A 13,678-nucleotide genomic window follows, 5' to 3' on the forward strand; every position below is an offset into this window, starting at 1 on the left:
CCCAGTGTAATTCCCAGTATAAATTATATTCCCAACAGAATTTATTTATTTATAAATAAATAAACTTTTACAAATAAGTCCCCAAAGGAGAATCAGAACCAATTCCAGGAGGCCACCAAGGTGTGAGGGCAAAGTTTCACTCGCTTCTTTCACAGGGAAGTCTTTCAAATGACTTTGTGTTTCTCTGTAAGCAGAAAATGCTTGAAAATGGAGATGTAGAAAATGCAGGAAATGGAGAAAATGCAGAAAATTGAGAAAAGCAGCAGCGGCTGAACACATTTCTCTTTCCAACACATCCACCCTGAACAGGAAAAGAACCTTCTAAATAGGGAAAGGACCTGCAGATCATAAATCTTTCAGCTTGGAAAAGACTTTAAAGATCATCAAGTTCATCCAGTTCCATCTCCTCTTCCACAGGCAAACTCTCCCACAGAGTTTTTCCACAATATCCTACTCAGTTATCCCATTCCATCCTACTCAGTTATCCCACTCCATGCTACAGTTAATTTAAAATAATTCTATTAATTCATAGAAAATTTTTTTAAAAAATCCTGCTTCTGGCTTGGTGCTTTAGAAACATTAATTTTAAGACTGCTTTCTCCATTTGAAGATTGCTTTCTTAATTTTAGGACTGCTTTCTCACAGAGTGATCCCACAATATCCTACACAGTTATCCCACTCCATCCTACACAGTTAATTTAAAATAATTCTATTAATTCATAGAAAATTTGAAAAAAAAATCCTACCCCTGACTTGGTGTTTTACAAACATTAATTTTAAGATTGCTTTCTCCATTTTCAGATTGCTTTTTTAATTTTTAAATTGCCTTCTCACAGAGTTATCTCACTGTATCCTATACAGTTATCCCACTCCATCCTACAGAGTTAATTTAAAATAATTCTATTAATTCATAGAAAATTTGAAAAAAAATCCTACTCCTGACTTGGTGTTTTACAGACATTAATTTTAAGATTGCTTTCTCCATTTGAGGACTGCTTTTTTAATTTTAAGATTGCTTTCTCACAGAGTTATCCCACAATACCCTACTCAGTTATCCCACTCCATCCTACACAGTTATGCCCCCACAACAATATCCTACAATAATTATCCTGTTCTACCTGTCCCCCCTCCCAAAAAATCTTTTCTTTTACATATTAAGTTATAGAAAATTTAATAAAAAATCCTACTCCTGACTTGGTGCTTTAGAAACATTAATTTTCAGATTGCTTTCTCCATTACAGAGAGTAAAGGATCTCACTGTGGGAAAAGCTGGGGATAGCCTGAGGGGAGGTTTAATGAATGTATCCATGATTTCTAGAAAGAGGGAAAAAAAAAAGATTATGCCAAAGATGGAAAGAACTGACTTGCCCTCTTGATTAATGTGCTAAATTTTGAATAATGGATTTTAAAAGTTAATGTAACTCTCAAAAACACTGTCAGAGCTTCAATCCTGCTTCCTGACCAAACAAGCAAGTTTAAATTTCACATCAGAGCTCAGAGATGTGATGAAAACACATCCCCATGCCCAGATTCTCTGTGAAAGACAAACACAAACATTCCACCAGGTTCCCCTTTGTTCTGAAGGGATCTGCAGCCAAATGCACAATTCGAGTTTTATCCAGCCCTGGCTCCTAATGGACTGCACTGACCAAAGAAACAAAGTTAAATTCCTGAGTGGCTGCAGGGAAACCCAAAATTGTCACGGCTGAAGTGACAATCACAGGTAAACAAACTGCAAAGTGCCTTTAGGGAATTCTGAGATTCCAAAGGATCACTGGAGAATGGCCAAAGGATTCTCTGATTTGTTTAGAGGTGCAGAGCAACTGAGACAGGGGAGCTGCTGCCCACCAAAATCCCCTCTCTAAACTGGAACTGGGCGATTTTTAAGGGTCAAAGCACAATTTCTTGTACAATGCAGCAGAAAGTCCAAGAGAATTCTTGAGTGAGCTCTGCTCCTGTAGCCCTCAGCCCACCAAAATCCCCTCTCTAAACTGGAACTGGGTGATTTTTAAGGGTCAAAGCACAATTTCCTGTACAATGCAGCAGAAACTCCAAGATTTCTTGAGTGAGCTCTGCTCCTGTAGCCCCCAGGCCACCAAAATCCCCTCTTTAATCTGGAACTGGGTGATTTTTAAGGTCCCTGGGTCAAAGTACAATTTCTTGTACAAAGGAGCAGAAAGTCCAAGAGATTTCTTCAGTGAGCTCTGCCCCTGCAACCCTCAGGAATCCAAGCCCTGACTGAAAGAACTGAGCAAAGAAAAGAGTTTATTCAACAGGAACAGGGTTTGGGGTAAACAAGAGGCTGAAAGATTTATTGAAGTCTCTTCCCAGCTGCAGCAGCTCTGTGCACTCAGAACCTGGGCTGGTTTCAAGCTAACAGGGGCGACAGCATCACTTCCATGCTGGAAAACTGCACCTCCACCTGGCCTGTGGAGTGCAATGTGTTTGAGATCACACACATCTGCCTGAAGCACTTCAAAAACCTCTCCTGGTGGCAGCACAGCTGTGTGTGAAGAGGTGCAAGAGCAGAAGGAGGAAGGAGACCTTTGGGTACCTCTGTTGCTAAGAAAGGCTGAGTGGCTGAGCTGAGCTGTGGTATTTAATTCTTTAACTCCCAGCATCACTTACAAACAGCTCACACCTCTCTAAGGGATGTCAGGAGGAACTTGGGAGCATCATCCCCAGACAGAACACATGACAAAAAAATCAAGGATCCCACCAGCAACAGCATCATCAAGGCCAACAACCCTGCAGTGATTCTCTCCTGACAAAGCACCACTTATATTTGCTGTATTTGTAAAAGAAAACATTAATTCAGGAGCTTTCTGTGCAGAGCTCACTGCCCTTGGCTAAGCAAAAAAAAAAAAAAAGCTGAATTAAAGGCACAAAGCCTGCAGGTTTTTTTGTAGCTTCCTATTTTCTGTTATTGACAAAACAGTATGTGGTATTTCATAAAGAACTGGTAATTTGTAGTTTTAACTTTAGGTTTTAAAAGCAGCTGCTTTTAATTCAGGGCCAGGCTGAAGCAATTTGGTCTAAGGAAGGTGTCCCTGCCCATGGCAGGGGGTGGAATGGGATGAGCTTTAAGGTCCCTTCAACCCAAACCATTTTGGGAATCAATGATGTTATTTAAGGTGCAAACTACAAGTCTGGCTCTGCACAAGGAGAAATAAAGCACAAATTCTTTGCCTGGCTCTCTGCACCACAGATTTCTGTGTGACAGAGGTATGTGAGTGCACCATGATGGTGACTGAAGGTATTTGCATTAAGAAACTATCAATATTTCTAATTTACAGGCAGTGCAAGAGCCCTTCAAAAGTCACCATATGTGCCCCAACATCAGAAAGGTAACGAGGACAGAAAATAAAGCCACACTTCCCTGGACTCGGTCCAAAGTCATCAATAAAAAGCTGATTTTCTCTCTACCCTGCTTTTTTTCCCCTCAGTGTCCAGAGAACTGGCACCACTGCTTTGTGAGACAATTATATCTGAATATCCAAGTGTTGCTGTTATTCATTTACTGCGGTTTCATTGTGCTCCTTCTCAGCTTCACAGCTCACAACAGCATCAGTGAGAACACCCAGGAAACACTGGGAATATTTCAAATATTCACAGCTGAGCATCAAACAAACAGAACTTCATGGGGGAGGTGTCCATGGCAGGGGGTGGAACTGGATGATCCTTAAGGTCCTTCCCAGCCAAACCACCCATTATTATGATTTTCTGATCATACCAATGCCTTAAATTTTATTTTCAGTAAACATTAATGACCCCAGCTTCGTGACTGAGAAATCCTAATTAAAGGAAGATATTATATTGGTGATTTCTCATTTATTCCCATTCATTCTATGGGAATTGATGGAGACAGTCATGTCCAAAAGATTCATAATAAAGGAATAAAGCAATAAAGCCCCTTTAGAGGGGCTCAGAGACGCTGAGATTAATTGTGGAGGAGCTATTTGCAACTGCACAAACAGAGTTTGTCTCAAGTAGTTTGACACAAATTTACACCACACATACACAGTGAAAGTGGAGGAGCCCGGACTTGGAACCTGACTACAAAACTGTACTTACTCTGGATCTGTAATTCAGAATAAACACCCAACACTTCCAGCTGCATCCTTTGGATCACAACTGTCACTGTCCAAGCAAACTTTGGGGAATTCATTCAGTTTTGGGGGGAAATCTCACCCCAAACTGATCAGTCAATCCCCCAGGAGGATTTGGTATTTCCACCAGTCTGGATGGCTGGGAATGAAGTTTTTCCCAAAAAAACCCAGCAGCAAGAAGAAATTCCATGCTGTCCACAAGACAGCAGAGCAGGAGAGGAATATTTAGGCAGAATATTTAGGAAAAAGCACCGCTGCACTGCTCTGAACGCTAAATACACCACCAGAAATCAAAACCCACCAAAGATAAAAACATTTATTTTAGGCTGCCTTTGCCCTCTCTGCTTCTTAAATGAATAATGAAGATGTCACTTGGCTCCAGACACCACGGGGGAATAAAATGTCACCGCTGCAGCTGCCGAATTTCCCGCTCCCAGCCCTCCAAATTAAGGGAAAAAACCCACAAAACAAAGGGGGAATTTGATTAGGAAAAGTTCAAATCCTTGCCCAAAGCCCAGCTCTTCCTGTAACGTTGCATTCTTCCCTCCTTGTGTAAACTCCTCATTAGAACAGAGCCATGTTCATAATGGAATAATTGGGGTTATAATGGAACTGTGGGAAGATAATTCCAGCTTTAGGAGGGGCAGCATGGCCCTGTAATGTTGTTTTAATGTGATTTGGGGACTGCAGGAACTGCCTGAACCTGCTCATTTAGGATTTGATCAATGGGAATTAGGCTGGTAAAGAGATGAAGCATTTGATAATTCCCGATTTGATCAATGTGAATCAGGGCTTTGGTGGAGATAAAACATTCCTCGTGGATATTTGGAATATCAGTTTAATGCAGGCAGCAATAGGAACTGCAGACACAAGACTTGCCAGGTCTCTGATCCAAACCCATGTGGGATATTTGTATTTTTCCCCTTTTAATAGGGTTTAATTATCCCTAAAGACTGATGAAGCTACAGTTGATGTAATTTCAGGGATTAAATGGAGGAAGGAAAATCCAGGATACATTAAATATATAAAAACACCATCCACTCCTTGCTGTGGGAAGTGATGCAGCTTAAAAAGTGGAAGAAATTCAAGTTGTAGCACTAAAACTGTGCACCTAATTCTAGACATGCCTAAAATAAAGTCAGACTATTTGCTAGTAACACCACAATTAGATCCATTAATCTTGCACTTGGAACCTGCAATCACATGGCTTTATGCATTAACAAAATTTAGCAGCTCAACCTTATTTAATTCTTCTTTTACAGCCAATTAAACAACTCTTTAAACACCACTGGAGCCTCTGTCCTCTCAATCCTCACGTGCAATTAAACTGCACATGAGAAGTGCCAAAAGAGCATCTTCAGGTCTCACTAAATCATTCCTCATTTATCCATCAAGTTCCATAAAAGAGGCAGTGATAAAATAACACCTCCTGCACTGAAACCTTCAATAAAGAGACGGGGTGTTTAAAAGGATTTTATGTAAGGAAAAACCTGGAAATTGTAAAGTAATATTGGTATTTCAGGCACTTCACCAAATCTGCCACAATTTATGTGCATATTTCAGGCACCTTTTTCTTTCCTTTTGTTTTCTTGGAAGGCAATGGACCACTACTGGATCCACAGATGTAAAAATTCCCAATAATTTTTAGGAAATTTGGTTTCAAGTGGAAAAGCAGCACAGTGATTGCAGTACTGCTATTACAGAGCAGTCCAATGGATGATTTCAATTTATACCTTTAGTTTCTAGAAAATTAAGAAAAGTCCAATCCCATCAAGAGTTAGGAATGTGATTCCCTGTCCAAATCCTCCTTAGTAAATATTCCTTGATTTCTGCACCCTATAAAATAATTTTCTTAATTTTCTTCAATTTCTAAATTTTCTTAAATTTCTCTGATGCTCAGGACTGGCCCCTGCTCCATCAGTCAGCTCCATTTGTGCACAAAAAGGAACCCAAAGAATTGGATTTATTTAGGAAATCCTTTATATATCAGGAGGAAAAACCCAATCCCAAACCCACCTCTGCCCACTAAACCCACCCAGAGTCCATCAGCAAAACCTCAAATCCCACCAAAAGCTTCTTTTGGAATAATGCATGTGAAATGAGAAAATAATTTGATTTAGAAAGCTGAAAATATCCCCCTGTAACAGAGGAAGGAGACACCCAGGTGGGAATTTCATCCCAACCTTCCTGGATTTCCGGACATGATGGAAAACCCTCCAAATTATGTTTTAATCAGACATTGATCAATGGTCATCCTGTTTAAGGGACAGATGAATTTAGTGCTCAATATACTCTGACCATTAAACACTACAAAATTTTTATATATATACCCAAGAATATTCAACAATTCCTGCTGTTAAGAGATAAAATGAGTTTTTCTTCTACTTTAAAATTATGTTTGTATCATTATCAGCAGCTCAGAAAGGATTTTTCTCTTCCTGCTCATCAAAAACCAAAACAAAACACAAACCAGAAGAAAATCCCTGCACAAATCTACAAAAATCGTGGCAGAATAATTCATTTTTCTGCAGCATTTCTTGGTTAGAGGAGAGAATTGAGGTTGTAAAAAGTTCTGTGTCCTCACTAAAATGATAAATGGGCCCTGGAGCCTGAGGGATGAAGCAGCCCAAAGGGAAGGTCCAAGGCCAAGGGTCACTGTCACTTTGATCCATCAATTACCAGATCTTCACTTCACTTTCTTCAGCACTAATAAAAATTATTTAATCTGACCTTCACTGTTGAGGGCAGAGTGAAATTCCTCATTTAAATCCTTCCCATGGTGCCATTGTGATGCAAAGTTGGAACCTCATTTTTGGTGCTCCATCAAATCTATTTTTAGAACAATTCATGCTTCTTATCAACGAGAAATTAATGAATGTATACAAAAGTGTGCATCCCATTTCTCTGCAGCTTATGGTTCCTATACATTGGCCTCCAAATTCTCCCAAATCCCCTCCTTTCAACAGCCAGGGGGCCTGATAGGATCTGTGAGGGAGGAAAGGGGAATGATTGTGCATTTTAATGGGGTAAGAACTCAGCCAGCTGCCAGGAAAAAACAGGAGGAGGGACTCACTTGAAGCGAGCTGAGACTTCATCAGCAGCTTTTTGGTATTGCTCAGTGGTGACTTTGTAGAACTGGGCACTCTGGAAAAAAAAAGGAAAAACAGAATAAATACAGATTTCAGTTAGTATCATTTATAATATCTAATCAATAAAGCTGATTTTGGATTTAAGTGTTTCAAAAAACTGTCAAAACTTAACCATAAAATGACAGAGTTTCAGAAATCACTCTTTTTGGGCCTTTTTGGGCTGGTTTTTGGTTTGTGTTTTTTTTTTTTTTAGTAAGAGTGTCTTGATTATGCAAAAGGAATGGCTCTTGGGGAAGAAACTCTACAAAGACATGAGGCAAGAATCCCATATTTAGCACAAGGTGCTCCTGGAGTCTTTGCAACTTCTTCATTAGAAATTGAAATCCAAATAGTGATTCCGGACTTCTCTGCAGTGCCCTGTTTGTGTTCCTCACACACATCTCCCCCCTGCCTCACAGGTGGCACTTGAGCCAAGCTTCAAAATCCCACAATAAATTAACAAAGGCTGGAATTTCCCTTCTGCTCTTTGCCTTGAAAACGCCTCTCTGAGTATTTACTGGAATCTTCCAAACTCCCAGATTGCTTCCATCAGTTGCTAATTTCAATATTTAAAGCCAGGCAGCTTCAGAAAAGATTTTCATCTCCCCTAAACCCAGGGATGGCTTTGACTTCTACAAAATCATTCCAAAGTACAGCTGAGAGATGCTCACCAAGCCACAGAAGTTTTCTAGGTGTGAAAATGCTGTGCCAGGGAAGGCTCAGCTTTGATTTGAGAAAATTCCTTCATGGAAAGGTTGGTCAGGCTTAGGAACAGCTGCAGAGGTGGAGTCCCCATCCCTGGAGGGATTTAAAGCCCTGTGGCGGTGGCACTTGGGGACACAGCTCAGTGGTGGCCTTGGCAGGGCTGGGTTGGATTTGATGGCCTTTAAGGTCTTTTTAGAATGGTTGGATTTGATGACCTTTAAGGTCTTTTCCAGCCTAAAGAATTCTGTGATCCTGCAGGCTGAGATAAATCACTAGGACGTTGTTTTGCTCCACGTTTCAATAACACAGAGGTGGCATTTTTCAGGAGGTTTTTATAGCCTGGGCACAGCTGGACCTCAGCTGTAATAACCAAGGCACCTGGCTGCCCAGCTGGAGGGAGAAAGCAAAGTTTGAGCAGCTCCAAACTCCTCTGGAATAATTTTCCTGGGAGTGCTGCTGGTAACAGGGTGTGGGGAGCAAAAAGGTTGTGCTAGCACTTGCAAGAATTCTGGTGTGGCTTTGAGTCATGGGCATCCCAGGGAGTGATGTTAACGTGGCAACAAAACCCTGACAATCCCACACTGTGGGATTGCATCAAAACCAGCTGAACCCTTCTTTTAACAACCTGGACTTTATCCTGTGCTTTGGAGTTACTGATGCCTCAATATTGATTTGGCATCATCCAAATATTTAACTTGTGTCAGCCTGAGGGAGCTGGGATTGCTCAGCCTGGAGTGGAAAATGTTCTGGGAGAGCTCAGAGAGAGCTCCAGGAGAGCTGCAGAGGGACTGGGGCCAAGGCCTGCAGGGACAGCACCCAGGGAATGGCTCCCACTGCCAGAGGGCAGGCATGGATGGCATCTTGGCAATGAGGAATTCCTGGCTGGGCTGGGATTGCCAGAGCAGCTGGGGCTGCCCCTGCATCCCTGCAATGGCCAAGGAAGGGTTTGGAGCAGCCTGGGACGGTGGGAGGTGTCCCTGCCATGGCAGGGGTGGCACTGGATGGGCTTTAAGGTCCCTCCCAACCCAAACCATTCCATGATCCCATAACACACATGGATGCCACCATCCAGTCCATGGGAATCATCATTCCAATTTTAATTTTGGGTAAAATAAAGCAGTTTAGCTTCAGACATTGATGTATGGAAAAGCAATATGATGAAAACATTTTTAGGGGGGGAAAAATGGGAAAGGCTGTAAGTGAAGACATCACTCTTCCATAAAAGTCACAGATGACACAGGTCTGTGGTCACTGGGTGAGTAAACACATCCTAAGGAATATTTATCATTTTATAAGCAGTGCAGGTCTCACTCCTGCCAAAACACTTCCTGAAATTCCAAAACAGGCAACACCAACTACAAAAAATTGCAAAGAAAAACATATTTCCTTCCCACTAAAAGATTTCATCTTCCAAGCTTCTTCCCTGTGAACAATAATCTTAAAATGTACCAAAATCAGTGAATAAAATGCCAGCTCCAGACAGGGGTAAAATTGTAGTGCAGGGCTAATATTTTCTCACAAATGATAACAAATTGGGTAAGAGGCACTGCAGGCAAAGGTCAGGCCTGGATCAGCAGGAGCAGAGAGCTGTGCTGCACTCCCCAGTGCCAGCCCCACTCCTCATCACTCATTTGCACTCAAACCCAGCTTGCCACGCACCCTCATTTATTTTTTCATAAATCATTGGTGTCCAGAGAGCAAATGAAAGTGAAATTCTCCTCACACCAGTGACCCCCTGGCACTCAGCAACCCCAGGCAGGCCCAGGGGGACGGGATGGGATCTGTGGGGTGGCATGTGTGGGATGGGATCTGATGGGATAGGATGGGATCTGTGGGATGGGATGTGTGGGATGGGGTCCCATGAGATGGGATGGCTGCGGATGAGATGGGATGGGATGGGATCTGTCGGATGGGATGGGATCTGTGGGATGGGATCTGTGGGATGGGGTCCATGAGATGGGATGGGATCTGTGGGATGGGATCCAAGAGATGGGATGGGATCCATGAGATGGGATAGGATGGGATCTATGGGATGGGAACTGCTGGATGGGATTGGATCTATGGGATGGGATGGGATCCATGGCATGGCATGGGACCAGAATGACAGTTCAGGCTTGATTAAAATGAGCCCCAGTTCCTCAGCACAGGACCAACCAGAAGGGCTTGACACATAACTCAGATCTTCCAGAGAGGGTGAAACAAAGGCCAAGGTGAGGGGAAAGGAGCAGAAGGGTGCTAAAAAAGCCAACAAATATGCTCTGATGAAATCCAGGATAATTCAACAAGGTTCAGCATCTCAAATCTCTCCCTGCTCAATTCCCTGAATCCACAGACAAAAGAGTCAGAGTTAAAGCTTAAAGTGGAGGCAGGAAGTGCCCACCTGGCTCATCCTCACCTTCACAGCTCCTGGGGACACCACTGGGCACCAACATTTTGCTTTAGCAGGTTCCCAGTGATGCCTCAGGTTTGGCTTTTCTATTTTTCACATTCTGTGCTGCTTTAGTGTGCGGTTCTGAGCTTCATATTATGGGATGGTGAGCTCTGTGCACAGAGCAGGGAGACAAAACAATTCCTGCTCCAGCTGGGCACCAAGGACAAATGACCCAAATCTCAGCCCAGGAGCACAAACCCCGTGGGCTGGAGAGAGAAAAACAAGCAGGGTGGGACTGCAGGGGCTAAAGCTGGAATGGGACAATGAACTGCAAGATGCAAATGGAGCAGAACTGATCCCAGGGAGAGACCCCGGGAGCGCTCGTGCATTTTGGGGCCATTTTGGTTCATCTTGGGTGCAGCCCTGGCTGGGCTCTTGTGCTGCCCAAGGTGAATCCATTGAGTGTCATCATGACATTTTCTGAAAAATCCCTTCGCCAGGATTTCTTCTCCTGGGAAGAGGAGAAGCCTCAGCTTCTCCATGTTTTGCTCCTCTGGAATGTGGTCTGGAGATTGTTTATGCAAACATGTGAATTGTTTTTAATTAATGGCCAATCACCATCAGCTGTGTCAGACTCTGAGTCAGTCATGAGTTTTATTATTCATTCTTGTTAAGCTTTCTGATGCATCCTTTCTCTTTCTTTAGTATAGTTTTAGTATAGCATTCTATAATATAATTTAATATATAAAATATATAATATGCTATGTTATAAATTATATGATATATTATATATAATACGTAATATATAACATATAGTATAATATAATAATAAATCAGCCTTCTGAGAACTTGTAGTCAAATTCTCATCTCTCACCTTGTCCTGGGGACCCTCACAAACACCACAAGTGAGGAGATCCTTTTAATAAATCCCTGCTTTATTCTTTAACTCTGTCTAGCCCTGTCCTAGCTCAGACTCTCAAGGCATCAGGACGAGCCCACAGCAGGACGAGCGTGGCCGGGGCAGGGCTGAGATGATGAATGGTTCTCCATCACCCCCCGTCCCCTCCCAGGCCAGCACAGACTGGAACCTTATTTAGGCTGCCATTTATCTTTCTTTGGGCCAGTCAATAAAGATGAACACAACAGTTGTAAGGATCGATTGCAATTTTTTCTCATTTTCAAGCATGAAGGAGCATTTCTGACATAAAAACAATATTCGGGGTGTACTTGTTCTGCTTTTTAATTGCAGTTCAAGTGATCAACTGAGCTGCTCTCTATGCCCAGAAGTTTTAATCCTACAAGCTACCAAGAAATCATTTGTTATCTCAGCTGAAGTGTGCTGTTTGTTGGCTCAGGTCTGCTATCGAAACTCACTCAGATTCTCTTTTAGAGATAAACTCTCCGTAACCCAGAGATGAGGTTCCGTTTTCCAAGTCCTCCCTAATCCTCCAGATAAAAGTGCAGTGGTCATTTCCCTAAATACAGATTAAAAATGGGGCTGTAGCATCATTTCCTCATCTCCAGATAAAGGCAGACATTTATTATTGGTTTATTATTAAACCAATCTGTGATTCCACAAAACGAACGAGCAACCTGCAGAATGGAAATTCACTTCCCACCTGTACAAGCTTGGACAGGGCTTGGAGCAGCCTGGGACAGTGGGAGGTGTCCCAGCCATAGCAGGGGTGGCCCTGGATGAGTTTAAAGTCCCCTTCAACCCCAAATCCAGCAGTTTTGGGCCAAAGATAATGAAGATATTGCAGTAAAAATAAGTAACACATGGTGCCTTTTTACCCAAAGTGAACTGAAAGAAACAGAGGCTGAATGAGAAGTTAAAGAGAATTTCAATTTCACTTTTAAATCCATCCAGTTTGCCCTGATACAAACACAGAGCCACGGAAAATATAAATAATGCCATAAGTCGGGAGGAGAAAAATGAGATGTGGCCACAGGTGAAAATGTTTTCACCACGTTTGGCGCTGAAATAAATTTCCCTGAGCAAAAGTGGAAGCAGAAGCTTCCTAAAGCTGGAGGAGTAAGAGTAGAATTATTTCTCTCAAGAGCTCTGATTTCAAAGGTTTGTGTGAGAAAATAAATCCCTGGAGCCCCTCAGAAGGTCACTGTTTTGTCTGCATGGAGGAACTCAAAGCACAAGTACACGTTTCACTCGGGGCTGAGAATCTTCAGATTTGCAAGCAGGGAAAGTTCTGAGAGATCCTGTGTCATCCAAGCTGATAAAAGATTATCAAAAGAACCAGGAGAACTTGAGATCCCTCATTTAATTTCACCAGAGATGCTTCACCTATATGCACTATTTTATAAAAAATGTGGTGAAACTGTTTTTTTACTACAGACAGACCACGACTGATTTTGGCATTGAATTCTTCCTTTTAAGCCCTTAAAGCCCTGAAGAGATTCATTAGGAGAGGAACATTCATGCAATCTATTTAATTTTTTTTAAATTAAATTTAATAGTTACGTACTTAACAGTTGATTGGACAAAGAAAAAAAGACTTTTGACTTGCATACAAAAGAGACAAATCTGCCCTTTGCTTCAAGTCAGTGCTGGGAAAGACAAAAATGAGCCCAGCTTGACTCCAGCTCAGCTCAGCACCTGCTCCACCCACCAAAGGAACCAAGGGCTTGGGCTGTTTGGCACCTTTGAGAAGCAGGGGAGAATTTTTAATTTAAAGACTTCTCTCTCCTTCTCATCCTCCCCCACGAAAAGACTCAAAGCATCGGCAGGCAAAGATTATCCTGTTCCCTGAATGGCAAATTGGGAAGTTTGCTGTGCCTCTTTTAAATCCATTTCTGCTGCAGTTAAGCTCCTTTTCTCCCTTAATTGTACTTGTGGCCATTTCATCTCGGGATCTTTAACAAAGCCATTTGTGGATAATAGGGAGCATTTTGTTTTAATCATCCTGTTGACACAGAGCCTGAGATCTGAACGGCCTTAAAAGAGATTTCCAAAGGCACAAGGAAATTGTTTCAAGTATTTTTAGTCCAAACTCAAGATTGACCAGGCTGCTCCAAGCCCCATCCTTGGCCTTGGGCATCGCAGGGATGCAGGGGCAGCCCCAGCTGCTCTGGCAATCCCAGCCCAGCCAGGAATTCCTCATTGCCAAGATGCCATCCATGCCTGCCCTCTGGCAGTGGGAGCCATTCCCTGGGTGCTGTCCCTGCAGGCCTTGGCCCCAGTCCCTCTGCAGCTCTCCTGGAGCCCCTGCAGGCCCTGCAATGTGCTGGAAGCTCTCCCTGGAGCCTTCCCTGCTCCAGGGGAACATTCCCAGCTCTCCCAGCCTGGCTCCAGCCCTGGAGCAGCTCCATGGATTCCTCTGGACTACAGAGAAAAAGGCAAGATTAGA

At 42.7% G+C, this 13,678-nt stretch overlaps 1 protein-coding gene across 3 annotated transcripts in view; it reads right to left on the reverse strand.

The window, feature by feature from the left end:
- CHCHD3 (coiled-coil-helix-coiled-coil-helix domain containing 3) overlaps positions 1-13,678 on the reverse strand; it is a 142,557-nt gene that overhangs the window by 20,701 nt on the left and 108,178 nt on the right. For 2 of the 3 annotated variants that reach the window (XM_030960083.1, XM_030960082.1), the window contains one exon: positions 7,183-7,253. In XM_030960083.1, coding sequence (XP_030815943.1) covers positions 7,183-7,253 — 71 coding nt within the window. Of the gene's footprint in view, positions 1-5,717; positions 5,720-7,178; positions 7,254-13,678 lie in introns of all 3 variants that reach the window. The other variant, XM_030960084.1, reaches the window with a different exon arrangement.

The sequence above is a fragment of the Camarhynchus parvulus genome, chromosome 1A (assembly GCF_901933205.1).
Source record: "Camarhynchus parvulus chromosome 1A, STF_HiC, whole genome shotgun sequence".
NCBI lineage: Eukaryota > Metazoa > Chordata > Aves > Passeriformes > Thraupidae > Camarhynchus > Camarhynchus parvulus.